The 27172-nt window shown below is 43.2% G+C and overlaps 1 protein-coding gene across 3 annotated transcripts in view; it reads left to right on the top strand.

Annotated features, from left to right (window-relative positions):
* SH3PXD2A (SH3 and PX domains 2A) overlaps positions 1-27172 on the top strand; it is a 373845-nt gene that overhangs the window by 75921 nt on the left and 270752 nt on the right. For all 3 annotated transcript variants that reach the window (XM_056529706.1, XM_056529705.1, XM_056529708.1), the window contains exon 2: positions 20295-20375. In XM_056529706.1, coding sequence (XP_056385681.1) covers positions 20295-20375 — 81 coding nt within the window. The remainder of the gene's footprint in view (positions 1-20294; positions 20376-27172) is intronic.

Below are 27172 nucleotides of genomic sequence, written 5' to 3'. Positions count from 1 at the left end.
CTGCTCCATACATAAATGAAATCATAATAAAAAAAAATTATATATATAAAAAAATTGGTATGATTGTCCCCTATGGTCCCAAGTAAATGATTCAGAACATTCCACTTAATAAGGGAAATTGGAGCAGTGTCAAATTTAACAGGTTCTATTGGTATCTGGCATATGTAGCACTAGATAGAATTAAAGGAGGCCTCCTGTTTAACAGGTTAGCAGCAGATACATGTTTTTCCTTATAGAGCTATGAAACACCTTGTGCTAAATATTGTATATTCCACATTTCTATGGATATCCGCTTGTTAGGAAGGTCTGGACGTTCCCTTTTGCCTGTTTCCTGATGGGTCTAGCAGAACGCATAGGGATGAGAATCACACAAGCTTTTCTTTTGTATTGTTCACAGAAGGAAGTTCACTGATCTGTATACATGGATTTCTACTTTATAGAGGATTCTTGGTAGAAAAAGTAACCCTAAACTTCATAAACCTTCAAACTATAGTAAATTATTGTTTATTCTATTGATCTGTACATGACATATGTTTTATGTATTTGTTATGTATTTAAAGTGGTAATCTCATCATAACACGTCTTTTACATACACGCCTCTGCTGAAATTCAACCAGTCAGATCTGTTTCCCTTAACAGGACATAGATTGTCAGAATATCCCATAAAAGTCAACCGGATAGTTGGTCTTGGTTAACAAAATTACAGGATGGGTAAGAAGGGAATTTTTCAGCTGTTTTTGTGATTGTGTAAGCATCAATAGTCCAGAGTTTTTCGAACTTTGTGTCTCCAGCGGTTGCAAAATATGTTGGCTGTCTGGGCATGCTGGGAGTTGTAGTTTTGCAACAGCTAGAGACACTGTTTGGAAAACACTAGACTAGATGCTAAGGGCTCGTTCACATTGCAGTCTGACTCCGCTATTCAGTGTTCTTTTGGCAATCTGGTCAGAACGAAAAAAATTGTGCAAGCTCTATTTTTTCTCCACTAAATATCTGTAAAACTACCGGATCACTGACGGACCTTATGCAAGTAAATGGGGTCCCTCACAGGGTCTGTTTGGCACAAAAAACAAACAAAAAAAATTAGGAACTCATGGAAACCTTAACAGGTCAGATGCAAACAGCAATGTGAACCTAGCCTTACTAAGGCTGTCCTGGCATGCTGGGACTTGTAGTATTGCAACAGCTGGAGACACACTGTTTGGAAAATACTGGACTAGTTGCTTACAGAGGCTGTCTGGGCATGTTGGGAGTTGTAGTTTTGCAATAGCTGGAGACAGGCTGTTTGGAAAACACATGACTAGGTGCTTACAACAATGAACTAGTGATCAGAGAATTTTTTTCCTCCATGTCTAGAGTTTTTCATTTTTCTGATTCACGTGTGATGATATTAGCTGGTCTCTAGGCTGCAGAATGAGTCTTCATCTATACAGCAGCCATCTTCCTGAGGTCGTAATAATGGTTTCCCATACTTAGATGTAGGGCCATTTTATCATGCTGGTGGGCCCAATGCATGGTTTCCATGAATGGCTCCCCCCAATCCTAATCTTTGGAGGTCATTTTTTAGACTTGTTAGTGTACTATAACATGTACATTTAGCCCATAAGCCCAATAAAACACATTAAAAACCTGCATGTAAAAATGTGTGTGTCTTTTGAAAATGCACATGTTTTAGATTTCTGATCAATGATAATGATTAGCAATGTTTATTTATTTATTTGCACATTACAATGATGCTTCATTTCCTCATAGAGAAAGCTCTGGACTCATAGGAGACATCTTCTTTGGTTATTGAGTCATTCTATTTCCATTTCCATCTGGCCCAGGCAGCCATGTAGCTTCTTACAGCCATGACATGATTCTACAGAATTGACAGAGAAACATTTTAGGCTGCTCCCTTTTCCAGGCTAGCACCCTTCTCACCTCTATACAAACACCCCGTTAGTGCCTGAATGATAATAATGTTCTTCTTGGTGCCACCAAAGTAAAAGCTCACACTGTCATAGTGTCCCCACACTAATAGTGCCTCCTTCTGTGCTTCTGACACTAAACTAATGGCCCTTTTGTGCTCCCATACAGTAGTTAGGCAGCCCACTACATTGCTCCCTCAAGTTACAATATTAATTGGTTCCAGGACGACCATTGTATGTACAGACCATGAGGGAGATTTATCAATACCTGTGCAGAGGAAAAGTTAACCAGTCGCCCACAGCAACCAAATAGATCGCTCCTTTCATTTTTCCGAGGCCTTTTCAAAAATTAAAGAAGCGATCTGATTGCTTGCTATAGGCAACTGGTCCACTTTTCCTCTGCCCCAATAACTCTAGGGAAACCTGGTTATTGTTTCTGGAGCCCCCAAAATTGAGTATTAAAGGAGAAATGTGGCAGAAAACTTTTACCTTCCCCTGTGCCCGGGATGCAAAAACAAAAAAAATAAACTTTAGTTCACTTTCTTACATTCCCCTGTTTCGCTGGTATTGACATCCCATACCTCAGGCGCTGCTCGGGTACTTCCTGTTTCTTATCCTTAGAACGTCACACTGCAGTCAGTGTACCGTCAACCGCAGCGATGTCCTGCCTCGGACGGTGATAGGCTGAGCGCACTGTCATGTAAGGAGCTTGGGCCGGCTCCTTACATGACAGTGCACCGGCCTAGGCGGGACATCGCTGGGGCCGGCTATACGCTGACTGCAATGTGACATTTCGAGCCTAAAAAGAAGGAAACCGAGCAGCGCCAGAGGAATACCGTCGCAACGGGGGAACGTAGGAAGGTGAGCTAAAGTTTTTTGTTTTTGCATCCCGGGCATTTTAAAGAAAAATTTGTAAATGACTTATACATATAAAGCAAAGTCCTTACATACAAGAGTAAGAAATATCTGCTGGAAGCTGTAAACCACTGTCTATGTAGAGGATAGGAGCTTCTTCAAGGTCCTGTAAAGTACACACAGTGTCCTAAAAAGGTAAAATAAAGACAGCTTTCACCTGGTGTCCAAAGAAGCAGCTAACCCTGGCACAGATAAAGAGTAGTACAGAACATGTTCAACCTCCCTGTACTGTAGGGGGCGCTACCAGACAGCCAGTCAGTGTGTGAACTACTGTATTACAGGTGTTTTACCAGTGAGATGTCCATTCTGATTGGTCAGTTCTTCAGTTGACATGTTTTGCAGATCTAGACTGTCCGTATCATTGTATGTTGAGTTAGGTTTCAAGTTACAGTGGTCTGGAAAATGCCATTGTATGTTGAAAATATAGGTGGAGATCAGTGGAAGCCTTCAGAATGGCTGTAGCAGGGGACAAGCTCGTGGATTATGCTTTTTTTTTGTACCCAGTCCAGCCCTTCAAAATATGACTGTAAAAAATGACACTTTCAATAACTTTTTTGTTTTTTTTGTTTTACAACCATATAATAACTTTTAGAAAATTACCAGGAAAAACAAGTGTGGGGGGGTCTAAAGCGGTAAAGCTACCACCACTGGCCAGTCTGCCTCTAGTTCAGTCTCTTCATCTCTACCACATCACCAAAGGCCAACTGTGACCAAAAGGCATCAAAACGTACTGGGAAGGCATCTGGGAATAGAGAATGAAAATGCAGATATGTTTCCAACTTTATTAGCACGGGAAGATTCAAGCATGGACTGAGAAGTAGTTGGGGTGTGGTTTTGTATCTAGAACCATAGGTTCCCCCATCGTAGTGAGACCTTCACTGTCAGGTGGTGGAAAGACATGACGGGCAGAAGAGCTTGTGGGCTTTTACCCATTTAGAGGTCAAGTCAAGTCAAGTCAGGAAAACTTCTCCCTTCAGCCAGGGGGCCTTGCCCTAGATGGGGCACAGAACAGGTTTGGAGGTCATTCTGCGAGTGTCTGAGTAGTTAAGATACGGAGTTCCTCTTCCTTCCTTAGAGCCGCAGTTGCCGGCGCTAAGGAAACAAGCCCAGTGTTTATTGACACACGTGGATAATGGAGGTTCTGAATTCTCAGGGTCTATTCTCTTATTGCTGATGTAATGCCTTTTGTTGCTTGTCCAGATGACTTTCTTTTTAGCCTTGTCCTCTAGGTCATTTCCTCATCTAAGCCTAAATACATAAGCAGAATACTGGTGTGTGGGTGGGTGTAATTGAGGGGGGGGGGGGGGGTTCTTATCAGGTCATGGCGTGTGATCGGTGGTGAAGACTCTCATAGCCTGTGTACATCACGGGAATGGTGTGAGAAAAGGGACCTGTGTATTGCATCTCTCAACACCTTCTGAGCAGGTTATTTTAAGCATACATACATGTCGCCTTTGATGTGAAAGGTTCGACAAATGGACAGAGCAGGAAATAGATTTGCTGTGCCTCGTCGTGCCAGAATGGGGAGTTTTTCAGAAGCAATGGGCAGCAACTGCACCTCTTATAACCCAATTGCAATAGAGTTATGGGTAGGTTGATGTATGTCTATTAAAAAAATAGAAAATAGACTGCAATGTATTATGTCTACAGCAGTGTTTCCCAACCAGTGGGACTCCAGCTGTGGCAAAACTACAACTCCCAGCAATTCCCTGGGAATTGTAGTTTTTATCAACAGCTGGAGGCACATTGGTTGGAAACACTGCTCTAGACATAAGCTAAGATAGCTGCCAGAATAGACCACCAAACAGTTGGCACAGTTTATGAAAATAAATACCGTAAGTATCAATTCTCTACCATATAGGCTGTGCCCAAAGATCTGAGACTTTCTGTTTATTCCATTAAAATCAATACGGTTCTATGAGAAAAAAAAATTAATAAAAATCATGGCAGGAAATTGAAAACTGGATTGGATTTCTTCCGTTTGCCAAAGGGTTTGTTTCTCATTTTGTTCTTATATGAATTTGCAATGGGTGGGATTCCATGATGAATTCTTTTTTTAAAGGATTTCAAAGATGGAACTTTCATTTAAATGTTCACATCGAAACCTTAAATTGTTCAGTTAAATGTTCCATGTCGGAACGTTCCAAGACCTCCGCATTTCTATAGCATATTCATAAGCTGTAGATCTGTTGTAGAATTCTTTACAGCTATCCTATTCCTACAGATGGGGTGCTCAGAAATCCACGTGCTCGCTTTCAAAGCAACCCCCCTGATATAAATGCTGCTGATGTTTTTATTTATTTGCATACATTTCTACAATAGTTCTGCCCTATGTGAATAAAGCCTTATGGATTTCATGATATTAAACTGTTTGGTTACAGTAACTGAGCGAACAGGTCATTTTTGTAGCCATTTTCTTTTTCAGACAGTACAGTTCAGGTATCATTAGCTGGGGACAAAGAAAGCAGCTACCTTTTAATTGACATTTCCAAGTGTCTATTATTAGCTGTGCCACGGACGTTCATGGTGCCTGATCCAAGTGTGAGATCCTTGTGATTACATTGAGAAACAAACATGTCATATGGGTCTTTTTATAACACAGGGATTTGAATATCAGTTTCACTCCTCTAAACTAGGGTGTTAGACGGGATGTCCAATCAGGGAAACTATTAAAGGGACGATGCTTGCTTGGGTTTCTGTAAGGTCCCTGTGGAGACTAGAGACAAGTATTTTTCTGAACCTTTCAGTTTTCAAATTAGAATTGGTTTAGTCTAACATCTCAAGTTTTGTTAATGCAGTTTATAAACCAAAACAGGGCTCAAAAAGTAGGAAAAGTATAAGGCTATGTTCACATGGTATATTATGACTCGTATTTGGCTTGGTTCACACGGCAGAATTTCTTATCTGAATTTCCATGCTGAAAATAATCCTCAGGCTATGTTCACGTGGCTTGACATGTGCGGAATGTCTGCCCTAAAAACACGCATATTTTGGTGGCGCTAGGACCACTTAGAAATGCGCCCCATAGGCGGCAATGCATTTCAGAGCTAAATCAGCAGAAAATGTTCCAGGTTTAATGTTTCTGCAGCAGCAATTCTGCCTTGTGCACAGTGCTGCAGAATCCCATTGAAATCAATGGGACTCTGCTGCAGCAGAATTTCAGACTGAAATATTTCATCGGAATTCTGTTCGGAAATTCTGACACGTGAACATAGCCTCATCAAGCCTCATCATTCCATTGACATTAATGGTGCTTTCATTCCACAAGGCTTCCTGGCAGAATTCTCACATGGAAAGGATCTACTTTTTTTTGCATGGAAAGGTACTTTCACACTGCGGAATTTCCGCTCGCAGAATTCTGTGAGCGGAGATTCCATTCTGGCGACTGCGTGGCACAATTGACGGCTATGCAGTGCTCGCAGACTTCCGCGCAATGAAGGAACATGGTCCTTCTTTGCACAGAACAATTTCACCACTGAAATTCCTGTGTGAACGGGTCTCGCGAAGGACCAATTCACACTGAGGTTTATGTTAACAGCACGTAATTCCGTGGGAATTACGTAGTGTGAACATACAAGAAAAGAAGAGGAAATTTAGTAAAATACACCCATAGACTTTGTATTCTGATCACTGTAGTCTTGGTCTTGCTTGAAGTTGCCAGGAGATTAAAACAGATATCCTGCCACTGGAGGATGTTATATATGTGGTGCTACGGGGTGGTGTTAGTAGAAATACCTGATCACTTTGTGACGCCAGGGTACTGTTATCCTATACACGGTCCGAGGTTGGGGACAGCTTCTCCTGGGCCAGACACGGAGAGTAAATGAACACACCGACATCAGGTTATGGATAACTGTCTTTACTGAGCTGGGTGCAGATGGTATTACATACAGCTGGTTTTAGGTGAGAGAGTGCAGCGTAACCCCTTGGGGGCCCTGTTGCCTTGCTGGGACTTGTGGTGTTTCACCACACAGATTAATGCTGACTTGTGAGATGGGGAGATGAATCCTGGTAGGTAGTGTTCTGTCAAGGTACTGAAGTCTTCTCCGCCGGGGCATGAACTTCCACCGTGCGAGTAATTCTTGCAGAATGACCAGAGAGATTAGATTTAAGCTAGGCCTTCCCTAGCCCCTAGGCTTCTTCGCACAGCACACCTGAGCCACACTAGGGTGAATTCACAGGTTAGACTGTGGCAACTCCTCCCCCCACTACACTATATAGGGGAGACTTTAGGGGTTCCCATTGGTAGGCAGGGTCACATAGGGTTCACTGCTCACTCTTAAGGGTACAGTAACACAGAAAAACATATATACATATAACAGCAACATAATTAATTTAGAAAATTATATTATTTTGCAATAGAATGTAAACATAATTAATTTAACTATAAGTCTCTATTGGGCCCAACACCTTGTGTTACCAAGCTGCCCGAGACAGTCCAAAGCCACAGGACAGCTATTGGTGCTTCGACACCACATATAGGTTAGGGCACAACGGTTAATATGACTAGAAATCAGTAAACAAGGTAAGGTACTTGGCACTGTCCATGTCTCGTAGGCCCTGACCTGGGCAAAAATAGTGGTGTACTGATGACGGGGTTAGCTGGGTGGTGCGAACAAAGTAACAGTCTCTGACATAAACGATGTATGAGAAGAAGTGAAAAATGCACTCACCAGCAGGAGATGCATTTTAAGGCAGGAAATTGACTTGCATCTATAAGTTACATAAACATGAACAGAACATCCCCGAAGTGCAGTGTGCAGAGCAGAAAAGCAGCGTGGATGTCTCACCTGGACAACGGTGGCCCTTTCACTCCTATTGGCGTTTCATCAGGCCCCTGGTGATGTCATCCCACTTCAGGTACGTGCTTTTAAAACAGTGTGCAACCATGGAAACCAATAAACAATGTGCATGACAGCAAACATGGAACCAGCACCTAACTCTTAAAAACTAACACCTAGAACCTGAATATTAAAGGAATACATTTTTTAAATGAACTGGTGCGAGAAAGTTAAACAGATTTGTAAATTACTTCTATTTAAAAATCTTAATCCTTTCAGTACTTATTAGCAGCTGTATGCTACAGAGGAAAGTCTTTTCTTTTTTAATTTCTTTTTTGTCTTGTCCACAGTGCTCTCTGCTGACACCTCTGTCCGTGTCAGGAACTGTCCAGAGCAACATAGATTTGCTATGGGGATTTTCTCCTGCTCTAGACAGTTCCTGATATGGGCATCAGGTGTCAGCAGAGAGCACTGTGGACAAGACAAAAAAAAATATTCAAAAAGAAAAGAATTTCCTCTCTAGCATACAGCTGCTAATAAGTACTGGAAGGGTAAATATTTTTTTAATATGAGTAATTTAATAATCTGTTTATCTTTCTGGCACCAGTTGATTTACATAAAAAAAAATAAAAAAATGTTTTCCATTGGGGTACCCCATTAATTAATTCTTTTCATTTAAGCCTAGTGGACCAATGACATTAAGCCTCATGATCCACTTGGCTTCGCAATGGAGAAGTTGTCTATGGCGGTCACCTCTTCTTGGGGGGATTATCTACCTGTTCGATTCCTGCAAATCTAACAACATTAGGATTGCTTTCATGATATTCCTCCATATGTTTGATAAAACAGGACACTCCTTCTGTTTTTAGGGATGTTTAATACGTTGATTTAATTTTCTTTTCGTCTTCCCTATATAAAGAAAAACCACAGGGACAGATTAAGGCATAGACCACAAAAATGGTCTGGCAGGTAATCAGTTTTGTTACTTTTATTATTTCAGGTTCTAGTTTACATGATGTCTGGGCTAGATTACAGTGGCATACTGAGCAGTTGGCACAACAGTATTTCCCTAAGGTTTTACTTTGCCTGTAAGTGATAAGGGGGAGATTTCGGGCAGTATCTGCCAACTGTGGGTCCTGCGCTATCATATACCAGAACTTGTTTAGGGTCTATTCACACGTACAGTATTCTGTGCAGATTTGATGCGCAGATTTGAAGTTGTGTTCAGTCATTCAGTTTACATTGAAATCTGCAGCAGAAAATCCTGTGCATCAAATCTGCGCAGAATACTGTACGTGTGAATAGACAAGTGTTTCTGATGGTCCTATTAAGCAGAGTATTGTTAAACGAAAAGACAAACCTCAAAGACATCTCCTGCTGGTGAGTGCCTTTTTCGCTTCTTCTCATACAACGCTTATACTAGAAATTAGTGTTATAGTTGCACATAGATACGACCTTGACATGTAGTGCAGTATGTCAGCTAGCAGCTGAAGAATCGCCCCTATACTAGTAATAGTGCTAGACCAGGGTTGCTGAGTACCTTTAAAGTACACATACAAAGCACTGGCACCCAATTCCCACTCAACATCATAAGACCAATGTGCATCCTGCTGAAATAATAATAGACACAAGTTCATATTCAGATCATTGATTTGGCCGTATATCATACCTTGTTCATTCCACCTTTCACCATGATTTGCTTTTATATTAAGCGACTGTACTAAAAATAATTCTTTAATTAAATCGATAACCTCTTAAACCAGAGAGGTAATTAGGAAGGAATGATACCTTTTACTGTGGTTATGAAGCCAAGATAAATCCTTTGGAAATTGTGCTTGTGAGCCCCCGTGGTTGCTGTATTTTCCATAAAACACCTATGGATTCTGTGAGGTTTCCTTTCCATGGAGATGTTGTTAACTGATCCAAAGCTGTTTGAGAACTTAACAGGCTGAAAGTTTTACTTTTTAATCCCACTTGGCTGGGATTCTGACCTCTGGAAACGGAGCCTGCGGCATATTTTTGGCAAAGTACGTTTTTAATGATAGTAACAGTTTTGGAAACTATGTCATTTATTGGTTGCTAGATAGCCTGGTCAGATTTCTAATCATTGTTTCAAAGGTCTGTCACAAATCTTCATTATAAATTGAAATGTCCATGTCATGAAGTCATCGACAAATATGAGGGGATCTGATGACCATTTTGTTTAACTGAAAAGTTAAACTGGCCATACACTCGAGGTAAGTCAACCAAACCCATCAATTTCTGTGGGATCAGCCCACTTTGCATGTGTATGGGACTTCATGACCTCATGGGACCAAAAGGAACGGAGATGTTTGGTTTTATCCCACCACATCCTTAGTTACCAGGAAAGAAATCTTTCAGTGGCTTATTCTCCTCTTACCAGTCGGCTGAGCATGCATGTATATGGTTGAATTTGGTGAAGCTGTCGGCCAAACATGCAACCTCAGTTTAGGACTAGAACTAAGGGAATCTACAGTAAGAATCAACCAAATCCACTGAATTGACTGTTGATTAATTTAGTCTTAAAAAAGTTGTTTTGCTTTTCAAGTGTTCCGATTCTACAGAGAAGTCTGGAACGACAAAGCCCAGATCCTCATTATGGGGAATCTAAACACTTAAGACTAAATGAATCGATGGCCGATTCATTAGATCTGGGTTCGGCCACTCAAACTCTAGATTTACTTGTATTTGGGACCCTCATCTATTACCCAGAGAAAAGATGAGCAACATAATACATTTATCTGTATGACCAGATTCATCATGTGGACACCGCACTGATTTTCATGTAAACCATTTAAGGTCACCTTCGGTGGTGTGGTGAGGAAATGTAGACGATTAACACCTGAGGGATGTTGGACTTGTCATTTCACACCATTCATTGTATCTGTTGCGCTGGTCACATTGGCACAAGGACATCCACAGGGTTGTTCCATGCTTTGCGGGCTGAAACAGTGAATGGGGGTAAACAGTGGGGGTTCCCCAAGGCACATCCTGTATGTTATCTGTCCTGATGATATGTAGGGTGGCCTGAATGTTGAGATGCAGTTATAGAAGAAAGGCCAAACACTGGATTAGCTAACCAGTGTTAACTTGGAAAGGCAATTCTGTGTAGTGTTTTGGTTAATCCTGTTGTTGCTAGCCAGAATTTATGTTCTCACCAAGCAGCAGTGTAAATAGGGTTGAGTTATCCTATGGCAGAAGACACATGTGATGTTTGGACAAGACTATCATCATCTTGTTGTGACAGCAGGAAGTATCTTTTACATAGCGCCTGTCTTATTAAGCTTGTTCTGGGTCATGTTTCGTGGCGTTAATAATTGATTTATGTGTATTTAGGGGAGTTCCTTTTTTTTCTGTTCTTTATATATCTACATCTGTCATTGTACAGCAGCAGATGCTGGTGGACATACATCTAATATCTACCAGCCATAGGCATGGTACCAGCAGATCATATGTTACGACTGCTGCCACCAGATAAAGCAGCTCATTCTCAATACTGTGATCTGACCGTTGCCTCCATGAACATGTGATATATTGTTACAGTTTCCTCTCATCGTAGTCTATTACATATCGTTTTTTGTCAGAAAGATATCCCAGCGGTTGGAACATGTTAAACAGTAAGATCTTGTCGAGATCAAAGATTTTAGAAAAAAAAGAGAAACAAATATATCCATGTAAAACACTATGGGGGAGATTTATCAAAACCTGTCCAGAGGAAACGTTTCTGAGTTGCCCATAGCAACCAATCAGATCGCTTCTTTCATTTTGCAGAGGCCTTGCTAACCCCTTAAGGACGCCAGGCATATCCATATGCCCCCGTTTTAAAGTCCTTAAGGACTGAGGGCGTATGGATACGCCCGTGGGAATACCGGTCCCCGCTGCTCGCCGGGCGGGGACCGAACCGGGGTGACTGCTGATATCTATCAGCAGGCACCCCATGCAAACCCCTGGGGGGGGGTCCAAAGACTCCCCCATGTCGGCGATCGCCGCAAATCGTTTGTCAATTAAGACCAACGATTTGCGGCTTTTCCGGGTCAATCGGGTCTCTGGTGACCTGGTGACCTGGAAAAAAAGGATGAATGGGGCTGTCCGAGACAGCCCCATTCACCCCTACCCAGCAGGAGTGAGGTGGCACAGGTGCCGCCTCACATCACATGATTGATGGGTCGGAATGAGAAATTGGGTTAAATTGGGTAAAAACATGTCAACTTTATGATTCCAACATAAAGTAGAAATATTGTATTTGTGAATCAATATAAAATTTATTTGGAATATTCATTTTCTTTACAAGCAGAGAGTTTCAAAGTTAGAAAAATGCAAAATTTTCATGAAATTTGGGGATTTTTCACCAAGAAAGGATTCAAGTAACGACGAAAATTTACCACTGTGTTAAAGTAGAATATGTCACGAAAAAACAATCTCGGAATCAAAACAATCTGTAAAAGCATCCCAGAGTTATTAATGCTTAAAGTGACATTGGTCAGAATTGCAAGAAAGGGCTCAGTCCTTAAGGTGAAAAAGGGCTCAGTCCTTAAAGCGTACCTGTCATAGTGCAAAAAAAAGAAAAAAAGTGATATGTTACTCAGGACCCAATCATGTGCATATAATTTTTATGTGTCTCGGACCTATATATCCAGAGATATAAGCATTTATCTGCTGGTGAGTTACTTTTTCATTGTGCAGGCTGGAGGGGGCGTGTCAGTCTGTCTCCCTCACAGGAGCAAGTCTGTGCAGTCAGCCAATCAGTACTCTCTACTCTGTAACCCTTTCCTCTCTGGTTTTATGCTGTGTCACAGGAAGATACTTGGAGCTTGCCTGCAGTACTCAGAAGACATTATGGTGAATTCATAACAGTATAAAATGTATAAATATAAGAATAGATCTTTATAAAATTAGTACAAGGATTTTTTTTAGATAAAAGTACAGCATTTTTATGAATACATGTTCTATCTGTTTTATCTTCTCCTAGTAAAGCTGGATGCTAATCAGCATAGCTGTCACTATGTGTGTCATTCATCTTTCACAGACTCCTGAATGTCTGATCAACTTCTTTGTCATTCAGGAGTCCGAGAAAGCTTTGACTATTTCAGCATGCTGGGAGTTGTAGTTTAGTAACAACTGAAGCTGCAATGTTTGTAAATAACTGTGTTAGAGCAGTGTTGCCTCCAGCTGTTTTAAAACTACAGCTCCCAGCATGTCCACACATCCTTTATCTGTAGTTTTGCATACACTCAATAGAAATCTCCTATACTGGATACCGGTATGCTTTACGGACGGTATCCAGTATGCTGTAAAATCTAGACTAGTCTGTCTGACTAAAAGATAGGCTACCCCTAGTGGCGGCTATTTTGAGCTTGAATTTCAGGGGAAAATGTAAAAAATTTTTAACAAGTGTATATTGTGAAATGTCATATTATAATGAGCCCCACAATATATGAAAAGTTTTTAACAATGACAGTTCCTCTTTAAGGGGTTAAAAATGAAAGAAGCCATCTGATTGGTTGCTATGGGCAACTCAGCAACTTTTCCTCTGGACAGGTTTTGGTAAATCTCCCCCTATGTGTGCTTATTCCATATACAATGCATCATGATACTGTTAAAAGGGTTATCCAAGATGAAAAAAACAAAGCTGATTTCTTTAAAAAAAAAACTGTGTCACTGTTGCTCTCAGTTGGTTTGGGGTATTGCAGCCCAATTTCATTGAAGTGAATGGAGCCAAGATGTAATGCCACACACAACCTGAGGGCAGGTGTGAAGCTGTTTTTGAAACAAATTATCTCTGTTTTTCTATTCCTGGATAACCCCTTTAATGCCTACCACTGCTTTATGTATTTTTATAAAATAAGTATAATTAACATTAAAAGCAACAAAAAATTATCCTATTATAGTAAATTGTCTGACCTGTTAAAAATATTACAACCCAATCACTTTTTATCGCTAAAGTTGTAAAGTATAAACTTTGGTTGGGAAATTATGGAATTATGGATAATAGCAGGGTTTTTAAGGAAGTGTAAAAAAAAATCAAGTGTGCAAAGAACCTTGATTATAAACTAAAAAAAAGAATATATTTATTATCAATTTTGCAAGCTAGAAGCTATGCAGACCTTTATGTCTCCATGTTTCCAGACTACAGATAAACTCTGTTACAGTCAGATCATGCCAAATCTCTTCCTGCCCCTTTTCTTCTATCTGTAGGTTATTGAGTAGAAGGGGGAGGTAGGAGTATGGCTGCAAGATTAGACTTTATAGGTTTGTTTTTATGTCTCTAACTGTACAAACGAATAGATGTTGTTACGCCGAGCGCTCCGGGTCCCCGCTCCTCCCCGGAGCGCTCGCTTCACTCCCTCCGCTGCAGCGCTCCGGTCACGTCCTCTGACCCGGGGCGCTGCGATCCTGCTGCCAGCCGGGATGCGATTCGCGATGCGGGTAGCGCCCGCTCGCGATGCGCACCCCGGCTCCCCTACCTGACTCGCTCCCCGTCTGTTCTGTCCCGGCGCGCGCGGCCCCGCTCCCTAGGGCGCGCGCGCGCCGGGTCTCTGCGATTTAAAGGGCCACTGCGCCGCTGATTGGCGCAGTGGTTCCAATTAGGGTTTTCACCTGTGCACTTCCCTATATTACCTCACTTCCCTTGCACTCCCTTGCCGGATCTTGTTGCCTTAGTGCCAGTGAAAGCGTTCCTTGTGTGTTCCTTGCCTGTGTTTCCAGACCTTCTGCCGTTGCCCCTGACTACGATCCTTGCTGCCTGCCCCGACCTTCTGCTACGTCCGACCTTGCTTCTGCCTACTCCCTTGTACCGCGCCTATCTTCAGCAGCCAGAGAGGTGAGCCGTTGCTAGTGGATACGACCTGGTCACTACCGCCGCAGCAAGACCATCCCGCTTTGCGGCGGGCTCTGGTGAAAACCAGTAGTGGCTTAGAACCGGTCCACTAGCACGGTCCACGCCAATCCCTCTCTGGCACAGAGGGTCCACTACCTGCCAGCCGGCATCGTGACAGTAGATCCGGCCATGGATCCCGCTGAAGTTCCTCTGCCAGTTGTCGCTGACCTCACCACGGTGGTCGCCCAGCAGTCACAACAGATAGCGCAACAAGGCCAACAGCTGTCTCAACTGACCGTTATGCTACAACAGTTGCTACCACAGCTTCAGCAGTCATCTCCTCCGCCAGCTCCTGCACCTCCTCCGCAGCGAGTGGCCGCTCCTGGGATACGCTTATCCTTGCCGGATAAATTTGATGGGGACTCTAAGTTTTGCCGTGGCTTTCTTTCCCAATGTTCCCTGCATCTGGAGTTGATGTCGGACCTGTTTCCCACTGAAAGGTCTAAGGTGGCTTTCGTAGTCAGTCTTCTGTCCGGAAAAGCCCTGTCATGGGCCACACCGCTCTGGGACCGCAATGACCCCGTCACTGCCTCTGTACACTCCTTCTTCTCGGAAATCCGAAGTGTCTTTGAGGAACCTGCCCGAGCCTCTTCTGCTGAGACTGCCCTGTTGAACCTGGTCCAGGGTAATTCTTCCGTTGGCGAGTATGCCGTACAATTCCGTACACTTGCTTCAGAATTGTCCTGGAATAATGAGGCCCTCTGCGCGACCTTCAAAAAAGGCCTATCCAGCAACATTAAAGATGTTCTGGCCGCACGAGAAATTCCTGCTAATCTACATGAACTTATTCACCTAGCCACTCGCATTGACATGCGTTTTTCTGAAAGGCGTCAGGAACTCCGCCAAGATATGGACTCTGTTCGCACGAGGCGTTTCGTCTCCTCGGCTCCTCTCTCCTCTGGTCCCCTGCAATCTGTTCCTGTGCCTCCCGCCGTGGAGGCTATGCAGGTCGACCGGTCTCGCCTGACACCTCAAGAGAGGACACGACGCCGTATGGAGAACCTCTGCCTGTACTGTGCTAGTACCGAACACTTCCTGAGGGATTGTCCTATCCGTCCTCCCCGCCTGGAAAGACGTACGCTGACTCCGCACAAAGGTGAGACAGTCCTTGATGTCTACTCTGCTTCTCCACGTCTTACTGTGCCTGTGCGGATGTCTGCCTCTGCCTTCTCCTTCTCTACAGTGGCCTTCTTGGACTCTGGATCTGCAGGAAATTTTATTTTGGCCTCTCTCGTCAACAGGTTCAACATCCCAGTGACCAGTCTCGCCAGACCCCTCTACATCAATTGTGTAAATAATGAAAGATTGGACTGTACCATACGTTTCCGCACGGAGCCCCTTCTTATGAGCATCGGATCTCATCATGAGAGGATTGAACTTTTGGTCCTCCCCAATTGCACCTCGGAGATTCTCCTTGGACTTCCCTGGCTTCAACTTCATTCCCCAACCCTGGATTGGTCCACTGGGGAGATCAAGAGTTGGGGGTCCTCTTGTTCCAAGAACTGTCTAAAACCGGTTCCCAGTAACCCTTGCCGTAACTCTGTGGTTCCTCCAGTAACCGGTCTCCCTAAGGCCTATATGGACTTCGCGGATGTTTTCTGCAAAAAACAAGCTGAGACTCTACCTCCTCACAGGCCTTATGATTGCCCTATCGACCTCCTCCCGGGTACTACTCCACCCCGGGGCAGAATTTATCCTCTCTCTGCCCCAGAGACTCTTGCCATGTCCGAATACGTCCAGGAGAATCTAAAAAAGGGCTTTATCCGTAAATCCTCCTCTCCTGCCGGAGCCGGATTTTTCTTTGTGTCCAAAAAAGATGGCTCCCTACGTCCTTGCATTGACTACCGCGGTCTTAATAAAATCACGGTTAAGAACCGCTACCCCTTACCCCTCATCTCTGAACTCTTTGATCGCCTCCAAGGTGCCCACATCTTCACTAAATTGGACTTAAGAGGCGCCTATAACCTCATCCGCATCAGAGAGGGGGACGAGTGGAAAACGGCATTTAACACCAGAGATGGACACTTTGAGTATCTGGTCATGCCCTTTGGACTGTGCAATGCCCCTGCCGTCTTCCAAGACTTTGTCAATGAAATTTTTCGTGATCTGTTATACTCCTGTGTTGTGGTATATCTGGACGATATCCTAATTTTTTCTGCCAATCTAGAAGAACACCGCCAGCATGTCCGTATGGTTCTTCAGAGACTTCGTGACAACCAACTCTATGCCAAAATTGAGAAATGTCTGTTTGAATGCCAATCTCTTCCTTTTCTAGGATATTTGGTCTCTGGCCAGGGACTACAGATGGATCCAGACAAACTCTCTGCCGTCTTAAATTGGCCACGCCCCTCCGGACTCCGTGCTATCCAACGCTTTTTGGGGTTCGCCAATTATTACAGGCAATTTATTCCACATTTTTCTACCATTGTGGCTCCTATCGTGGCTTTAACCAAGAAAAATGCTGATCCCAAGTCCTGGCCTCCTCAAGCAGAAGACTCCTTTAAACGACTCAAGTCTGCCTTTTCTTCGGCTCCCGTGCTCTCCAGACCTGACCCTTCCAAACCCTTCCTATTGGAGGTTGATGCCTCCTCAGTAGGAGCTGGAGCTGTTCTTCTACAAAAAAATCCTTCCGGGCATGCTGTCACTTGTGGTTTTTTCTCTAGGACCTTCTCTCCAGCGGAGAGGAACTACTCCATCGGGGATCGAGAGCTTCTAGCCATTAAATTAGCACTTGAGGAATGGAGGCATCTGCTGGAGGGATCAAGATTTCCTGTTATTATCTACACCGACCACAAGAACCTCTCCTACCTCCAGTCGGCCCAACGGCTGAATCCTCGCCAGGCCCGGTGGTCTCTGTTCTTTGCCCGATTTAATTTTGAGATTCACTTTCGTCCTGCCGATAAGAACATTAGGGCCGATGCTCTCTCTCGTTCCTCGGATGCCTCAGAAGTTGATCTCCCTCCGCAACACATCATTCCACCTGACTGCCTGATCTCCACTTCTCCTGCCTCCATCAGGCAGACTCCTCCAGGAAAGACCTTTGTTTCTCCACGCCAACGCCTCGGAATCCTCAAATGGGGTCACTCCTCCCATCTCGCAGGTCATGCGGGCATCAAGAAATCTGTCCAACTCATCTCCCGCTTCTATTGGTGGCCGACTCTGGAGACGGATGTTGGGGACTTTGTGCGAGCCTGCACTATCTGTGCCCGGGATAAGACTCCTCGCCAGAAGCCCGCTGGTTTTCTTCATCCTCTGCCTGTCCCCGAACAGCCTTGGTCTCTGATTGGTATGGATTTTATTACTGATTTACCCCCTTCCCGTGGCAACACCGTTATTTGGGTGGTCGTTGATCGATTCTCCAAAATGGCACATTTCATCCCTCTTCCTGGTCTTCCTTCTGCGCCTCAGTTGGCTAAACAATTTTTTGTACACATTTTTCGTCTTCACGGGTTGCCTACGCAGATTGTCTCGGATAGAGGGGTCCAATTCGTGTCTAAATTCTGGAGGGCTCTCTGTAAACAACTCAAGATTAAATTAAATTTTTCCTCTGCATATCATCCCCAGTCCAATGGACAAGTAGAAAGAATTAACCAGATCCTGGGTGATTATTTGCGACATTTTGTTTCCTCCCGCCAGGATGACTGGGCAGATCTCCTTCCATGGGCCGAATTTTCGTATAACTTCAGGGTCTCTGAATCTTCCTCCAAATCCCCATTTTTCGTGGTGTACGGCCGTCACCCTCTTCCCCCCCTCCCTACCCCCTTGCCCTCTGGTCTGCCCGCTGTGGATGAAATTTCTCGTGACCTTTCCATTATATGGAGAGAGACCCAAAATTCTCTCTTACAGGCTTCTTCACGCATGAAGAGGTTCGCGGATAAGAAAAGAAGAGCTCCCCCCGTTTTTTCCCCTGGAGACAAGGTATGGCTCTCCGCTAAATATGTCCGCTTCCGTGTCCCTAGCTACAAGTTGGGACCACGCTATCTTGGTCCTTTCAAAATTTTGTGTCAAATTAATCCTGTCTCTTATAAACTTCTTCTTCCTCCTTCTCTTCGTATCCCTAATGCCTTTCACGTCTCTCTTCTCAAACCACTCATCCTCAACCGTTTTTCTCCCAAATCTGTTCCTCCCACTCCTGTTTCCGGCTCCTCGGACGTCTTCTCGGTCAAGGAAATTTTGGCTGCCAAAAAGGTCAGAGGGAAAAATTTTTTTTTAGTAGACTGGGAGGGTTGTGGTCCTGAAGAGAGATCCTGGGAACCTGAGGACAACATCCTTGACAAAAGTCTGCTCCTCAGGTTCTCAGGCTCCAAGAAGAGGGGGAGACCCAAGGGGGGGGGTACTGTTACGCCGAGCGCTCCGGGTCCCCGCTCCTCCCCGGAGCGCTCGCTTCACTCCCTCCGCTGCAGCGCTCCGGTCACGTCCTCTGACCCGGGGCGCTGCGATCCTGCTGCCAGCCGGGATGCGATTCGCGATGCGGGTAGCGCCCGCTCGCGATGCGCACCCCGGCTCCCCTACCTGACTCGCTCCCCGTCTGTTCTGTCCCGGCGCGCGCGGCCCCGCTCCCTAGGGCGCGCGCGCGCCGGGTCTCTGCGATTTAAAGGGCCACTGCGCCGCTGATTGGCGCAGTGGTTCCAATTAGGGTTTTCACCTGTGCACTTCCCTATATTACCTCACTTCCCTTGCACTCCCTTGCCGGATCTTGTTGCCTTAGTGCCAGTGAAAGCGTTCCTTGTGTGTTCCTTGCCTGTGTTTCCAGACCTTCTGCCGTTGCCCCTGACTACGATCCTTGCTGCCTGCCCCGACCTTCTGCTACGTCCGACCTTGCTTCTGCCTACTCCCTTGTACCGCGCCTATCTTCAGCAGCCAGAGAGGTGAGCCGTTGCTAGTGGATACGACCTGGTCACTACCGCCGCAGCAAGACCATCCCGCTTTGCGGCGGGCTCTGGTGAAAACCAGTAGTGGCTTAGAACCGGTCCACTAGCACGGTCCACGCCAATCCCTCTCTGGCACAGAGGGTCCACTACCTGCCAGCCGGCATCGTGACAGATGTACACTGGAGCTGTAAACACTATGCGGATGTTTCATTAATACAATTTGCGCTGCTGCTTCACTTTAGTTATTGTAGATACATTAGATCATACTACAGGTACAGGGGTGGTAGTTTGCGGTATGGCCAAGAGCCACACAGCAAAACCGTACCTGGTTAACCACAGTTTTTGGATGGGATTATTGGTTGCACGTTTTCACAAGTGAAACCTATTAAAATATGTGTTTTCTATGTAAGAAAGACATGGCACACTTCTGTTTTGGGTGAGCACAGCCTTATGGTCTATGTATGATGCACTCCAGGAAAAAACTCTTTTACTATGTATCAGTAACATACCATTGTAAAATAGTTATGATGCTGTTCCAGTGACGGGGCCTGTGAGTGACCGATTCTTACAGCTCCTGGTGTCTGGACCAGATTTCACTTTCCCTTGTCTTTCTATGAGACACGTTTCAGGGGTCACCTCCCCCTTCATCAGGTTGGGATTGAAATCTTAAGAAGGGGGAGATGACCCTCCAAACACGTTATTGTATTTTTAATTCTGTTCTGCCTACAAAGGACTTCCTAAAGAAGCTCAGTCTGTCCTGTGAATTAACAGTGAGCTGCGTCTGGAACCAAGGGTCCTTTTTATCCTCGTCTTTCTCTGCCATACGTTAGTCATGTAGAGGTCAATTTCTTTTAGTTTTATAATGATAACAGCCAGTATATAGCTTTTGTAATGACAATTCCTTTTTTCTGTCTTCCCACAGGTTTATATCATAAAGGTAAATTGGTCAGATTCCACCCAACATGTCATCTACCGGAGATACAGCAAGTTTTTTGATCTGCAGGTAAATTTATCTTATTTACATAAATATTTGATTTTGTCCTTAGGACTTCAGAAAAAGGTTGTCAGACATGCAGTGGTGGGGAGGATAACAAAGATGTGTAGGTGTACAGCATATTGCTTATAGGGTGTAACATTAAAAAGGGAATGACTGGAGTTTAAAATGCCAATTTTAACAGTGTTGTCCATGAATAGAAAAACAGAGCTAATTTCTTGCAAAAACAGCCAGCCTGAGGACAAGAGAGGCGCTGTATGTGAATAAATTATCTGTTTTTTTCAATCCTGAATAACCCCTTTACCATGCATTTACATGTGCGGATATTGGATTTTTACATGTGCATGCGTGAACGTATCTTGAGGGTAGGGTCACACGTGCAATATACGCAGCGTATTTTGCTGCTTATTTTATGCAGCTGATTTTGTTACCCATTGATTTCAGTGGTTAGGAAAATGCGCAGTAGCAGATAAGCAGCAAAATACACTGCATATACATTACTGGTGAATATAACCGGATCGCCAAATTATCATAACCCGGTCTGACCATGGAGAGAGTGAGCTATTTGTTTGTATAAAAAAAACATACATTTATTGTAATCTTCTTGACATCATGGCAGACAGTACATAAAACAAGAAATCTTTATGTAAAGGTAGTTGTTACGCCGAGCGCTCTGGGTCCCTGCTCCTCCACGGAGCGCTCGCGGCGTTCTCCTCTCTGCAGTGCCCCGGTCAGACCCGCTGACCGGGAGCGCTGCACTGACACTGCCGACGGGGACGCGATTCGTATAGTGGGACGTGCCCGCTCGCGGATCGCATCCCAATCCACTTACCTGTCCCGGTCCCCGGCTCTCTAAGATTTAAAGGGCCAGTGCACCACTAATTGGTGCCTGGCCCAATCAGTGTAATTAGCTCCCACCTGCTCCACGCCTTTATAACCTCACTTCCCCTTCCCAGCATTGCCGGATCTTGTTGCCCTTGTGCCTAGTGAAAGCGTTTCCTGTGATTGCCATACCAGTGTTTCCAGACCTTCTGCTGTTACCATTGACTACGAACCTTGCCGCCTGCCCTGACCTTCTGCTACATCTGACCTCGCCTCTGTCTAGTTCTTCTGTCCCACGCCTTCTCAGCAGTCAGAGAGGTTGAGCCGTTACTGGTGGATACGACCTGGTTGCTACCGCCACAGCAAGACCATCCCGCTTTGCGGCGGGCTCTGGTGAAAACCAGCAGCAACCCTAGAACCGGTCCACCGACACGGTCCACGCCAATCCCTCGCTGACACAGAGGATCCACCTCCAGCCAGCCATAGTCTAACAGTAGTCCTTATCATAAGTAAATAATGTAGGAGGGTTATATAGGCATGTCCATAAATCTTGTCTCACCAGCTGGGATTTCTTCCTAAGTACTTCATCCAGCGTGGTGATCCATCTTGAAATGTCCATCAAAATGGCCGCTTCTGTTAGCTTCCTCCAGCTGTCATCCTCCTTGTGGTGGAAGGCTGTACTGGACTTCCTGGAGACCTTTGTCTGTTCCTCCGTCCATCCACCTGGATTTCTCTGGAGCAACTTATGCTCAAATGATGGGTGTGTCCATCATGATTGAAGGTGTGTCCTTTATAAATGAAGGCGTGTTTATCCTAATTGATCCTGTGTCTACTATCCATAAATATACAAATATGGTTTATTAAAAGTATATATCTCCTCCTAGTGGGTTGGCTGAATATATATATTTAACTTGTGGGTATATACATTATGTCATGGCTACATTGTTATCTGATTGGATACTACTAGCTCTACAAATATGGTACTTCTCTGAAGTCTCAACGTGACTATTCTCCTGCTACATATGTCCTGAAATAGTATACAGTGGTCCCTCAAGTTACAATATTAATTGGTTCCAGGATGACCATTGTATGTTGAAACCATTGTATGTTGAGACCATAACTCTATGGAAACCTGGTAATTGGTTCTGAAGCCACCAAAATGTCATCCAAAAAATAGGAAAAAGTGAGGATTAAAGAAAAAAAAGTTGATACCTAATATAGATAAAGCAAATCCTTACATATAAAAGTAAGAAAGATCTGCTGGAAGCTGTAAATCACTGTCTATGTCAGTGTTTCCCAACCAGGGTGCCTCCAGCTGTTGCAAAACTACAACTCCCAGCATGCCCGGACAGCCAACGGCTGTCCGGGCATGCTGGGAGTTGCAGCATTGCAACAGCTGGAGGCACCCTGGTTGGGAAACAATGGTTTAAGTAGAGGAAAGGGGCTTCTTTAGGGTCCTATACAGTACACACAGTGTCCCAAATGGAGCCGCCCTTACTTGGTGTCCAAAAGGAGCAGCTAACCCTGGCACAGGTAAGGAGTAGTACAGAACTTGTAGTTCCTCCCTGTACTATAGGGGGCGCTACCAGACAGCCAGTCAGTGCAGGCACTTCAGTAATAGAGGTGATTTACCAGTGAATGCCAATTCTGATTGGTCAGTTCCTCCAGTTGTGACACGTCTCACAGATCTGGACTGTCTGTAGCATTGTATGTTTAGTCTGGTTTCAACTTACAATGGTCCAGAAAAAACATTGTATGTTGAGGCCATTGTAAGTTGAGGGATCACTGTATAGTGTGTCATGTTGTCTATCTATAGACATAATATAATTTGACAACTGGTGAGCACGTGGCATGTACGTAATATCAAATATTTCTTAAAGATTCTGTTTTAGAGTTAGCTAGTCTACACTAAAATAGGATGATGAGAGTTGTAGTTTTGCCCCTATGCCATTCAATGCGAAATACATGATCCCCACCGCCCACTGAGGGGGTTAAAAAATAATGAGGAAAGTAGCGCATTTTAGACATAGCCATTTCCTTCACAAATACCTTGTGAAGCCTATCTTTATATTAGCATGACTGAAGATTGTGGGAGCTTTTGTTAACACATTTAATACCCTAGATCCATTTTCTAGAATACGTTCACCAAGTCTCCTGGCCTTTCCTGGTAGATTTAAAAAAGTTCTCATCAGGCCGAGCCTGTCAATGGGGTTAGTGTTATGGGCAGGAAACGTTGTCTCAGTATTGGAGAATAAGCCTTGAAAGCTTCTATTGATAAGTGAATGGGTGCCGAGCGTCAATGGAAGGCACCCACTGCTTTAATGTTTTGCCCTATACCATATGGAGAAAAGTTAATTAAGCAATTCCCAGTTTAACCCTTTGTGTACATCTGTATGTTGGATTCAGTTGCAGTTGACTTTGTGAGGTCGGAGTTATAGGACTGATTTGTACATTGGCCAAATGCTGAGGATTGAATTTAAAGGGGTATTCCAGGAAAAAACTTTTTTTTTTATATATCAGCTGGTTCCAGAAAGTTAAACAGATTTGTAAATTATTACAATGTAGGTTTGGAGAGGCTCTTGTCAATCAAATAACCATACGACCTTGGCTACCCAATTATATCACCTATACCCAAGGTGATGGGAATAATTCAAATGCTAATAAAAAATAAATTGGGGCTCAAGGTCTTGAACAAATGGCCATATGATATAGATTTAAATAAAATAACTATTTATTAATATATATATATATATATATATAGGACTAGTGGAGATAGGCGTCCCACAGGGCCCTTGTGATGACGCCACACCAACTAGTATAACAATAAGTAAAATAGTAAATGTATAAATATACAGATATTAAAATATTAAAAATGTGACCACTTAAATATAAGTTCATCTAATTGGTGCACTCATTTTCTCCTTCATAGATGGCGCAATATGTATAAATATCAATTCGATAGCAGTAACCAGTAGCAACCATAAATGAAAAGTAAGCCGGCAACAATAAATCCCAATAGAGTTTCTCAGTACTATAGACTGAGTACTGATAGAATCTATTGGGATTTATTGTTGCTGGCTGACTTAGTCCTATATATAGGACTAAGTCCTATATATATATATATATATATATATATATATATATATTAATAAATAGTTATTTTATTTAAATCTATATCATATGGCCATTTGTTCAAGACCTTGAGCCCCAATTTATTTTTTATTAGCATTAGATTTGTAAATTACTTCTATTAAAAAATCTTAATCCTTTCAGTACTTATGAGCTTCTGAAGTTAAGTTTGTTATTTTCTGTGCTCTCTGATGACACGTGTCTCGGAAAACACCCAGTTTAGAAGCAAATCCCCATAGCAAACCTCTTCTAAACTGGGCGGTTCCCGAGACAGGTGTCATCAGAGAGCACTTAGACAGAAAAGAACAACCTAAACTTCAGAAGCTCATAAGTACTGAAAGGATTAAGATTTTTTAATAGAAGTAATTTACAAATTTGTTTAACTTTCTGGAGCCAGTTTATATTTAAAAAAAAGTTTTTTCCTGGAATACCCCTTTAAAAGCTGATTCCAGGGTATAATGGTGCTTGTAGAATTTTTCTAGGAAATGGGAAAAGATTTAACAATATGCTTTCTGGATTAGAGGGTAGACTTTGAAAAATATGAGCAAGTGAAAAAATATATTTCACCATAGGACTGTATAGTTTTTTTTTTTCCAACTGTAATGTACATATATCTATTATTAAATCTGTTTATTTGTGAAGTTCATGTGTTGGAAGCAGAAAAAAATGGGTCAGCATAAGGATCTGATTGGCTGTTAGAACATACTCTCACAGCTGATGGGTTTTGAATTGTAAGGCTATGTTTACATGGGTGTAAAGTGTGCAGAATGTCAGCTGGAAAATACCGCACATTTCAAAAGTCCAACGTCTCATGGACGGCAATGTATTTTCTTGCGGACTCTGTAGAAAGAATAGACTTGTCTATTCTTTCTGCAGATGCCGGACTCAGAATTTCCGCAGCAGAAACATCTGGCCTGGAAATTCTGCCATGAACAGTGCAGCAGAATCCCATTGAAATTAATGGGACTCTGCTACAGTGGAATGTCCATGTGGAATATCCTTTGGATAGGGGGTACGATGTCTAGGGGCAGAGAACCCCTTTAAGAATTACAAAAAGATAATATGGGGTTCAAAAACAGTTCATAAACCCAAGAAATCCATACATATAATAACTGATACATTAGGCACTTTTGGGAGACTTCAGATGATACATTCACTTCAAGTTGTTAAAAAGAAAATTGAAATTGTACCTCCAGAATGTACACTATACCGTGGGTCAGGTACAGATGTGATTGTTCTGAGTCACCTACTCAGATCAGTGTCCTATAAGTATGACCTGGGCCCAGCAGGGCCGGTTTTAGACTTAATGTGGCCCTGGGCAAAATGAAAAGTGGGGCCCCAAAAGCTCAAAATAACAAATAAGTCAGTTACATTTGGTTAATTCATGATGTAGCATGCCGGGAGTGCTGCAAGTTTATTAACCACTTGGGGACTCAGGGCATTCCTATATGCCTTGGTCCCTTTACAGGCGTTTAAACTGCTATCAGCAGCCAGGACTCAGGGTTAATGCCAGGCATCACCGATCAGGCCGATGCCCAGCATTAACCCTTTAGATGCCATGATATAAGTTGATCGCGGCCTCAGAAATGAAACTGTAATTATCCCGGCAGCTCAGTGGAGCTGATCGCGATGAAATCGTGATGTCCCGATCAGCTGAGAGGATGGCGAGAGGGCCCTTACCTGTCTCCTCGCCATCCAAATGGTGCTCTATTGCTCCAAGCCAGCCATGGCAGGCTGGAGCAACAGAGCACTGACAACACTGATCAATGCTATGCTATGGCATAGCATTGATCGGTATATGCAATCAAAAGATCACATGGTATAGCCCCCTATGAGGACAAAAAAAAAAGTAAAAAGTGTAAAAAAATGTAAGTTAATAAATGTGAATAAGCCCCTCCCCTAATAATAGTTCATTCACCCCCATTTTTTTTAAATAAAATAATGTAATAAAAATAATCATATGTGGTATCACGTGTGCGTAACTGTCTGAACTATTAAAATATTCTTGAAAAGTTTAGCTAAACCGCACGGTCGATGGCAAACACTTAAAAAAACACAAAAGTCCAAAATTGTGCATTTTCATAACAATGTTAATAAAAAGCAATCAAAAAGTTCCATCAAAACTGAAAGCGTTATGATTTTTAGAAGGGGAGGAGGAAAAATAGAAAGTGCAAAAACGAAAATTTGCCGGGTCCTTAATGGGGGTACTCTGGTAGAAAACATTATTATTATATTTTTTTTTTTATATCAACTGATGCCGGAAAGTTAAACAGATTTGTAAATTACTTCTATTAAAAAATCCTTCCAGTACTTATTAGCTGCTGAATACTATCCAGAAATTATTTTCTTTTTGGAACACAGAGCTCTCTGCTGACATCACGAGCACAGTGCTCTCTAATGACATCTCTGTCCATTTTAGGAACTGTCCTGAGCAGCATATGCTTGCTATGGGGATTTTCTATTACTCTGGGCAGTTCTTAAAAAGGACAGAGATGTCAGCAGAGAGCACTGTGCTCGTGATGTCAATAGAATTTAATAGAAGTAATTTACAAATCAGTTTAACTTTCTGGCACCACTTCATTTAAAAAAATAAAGTTTTCCACCGGAGTACCACTTTAAAGGGGTTTTCCAGGAAAAACCTTTTTTTTTATAAATATCAACTGGCTCCAGAAAGTTAAACAGATTTGTAAATTACTTCTATTAAAAAATCTTAATCCTTCCAATAGTTATTTGCTTCTGAAGTTTTCTGTCTAACTGCTCAATGATGATGTCACGTCCCGGGAGCTGTGCAGTTCCTAGGGGATATTCTCCCATCATGCACAGCTCCTGGGACGTGACATCATCATTGAGCAGTT

This window comes from Hyla sarda, chromosome 7 (assembly GCF_029499605.1).
Source record: "Hyla sarda isolate aHylSar1 chromosome 7, aHylSar1.hap1, whole genome shotgun sequence".
In the NCBI taxonomy this organism is placed as follows: domain Eukaryota; kingdom Metazoa; phylum Chordata; class Amphibia; order Anura; family Hylidae; genus Hyla; species Hyla sarda.
Note: the sequence above shows the minus strand (reverse complement) of the source record. Positions and strands in the feature narration are given on the sequence as shown.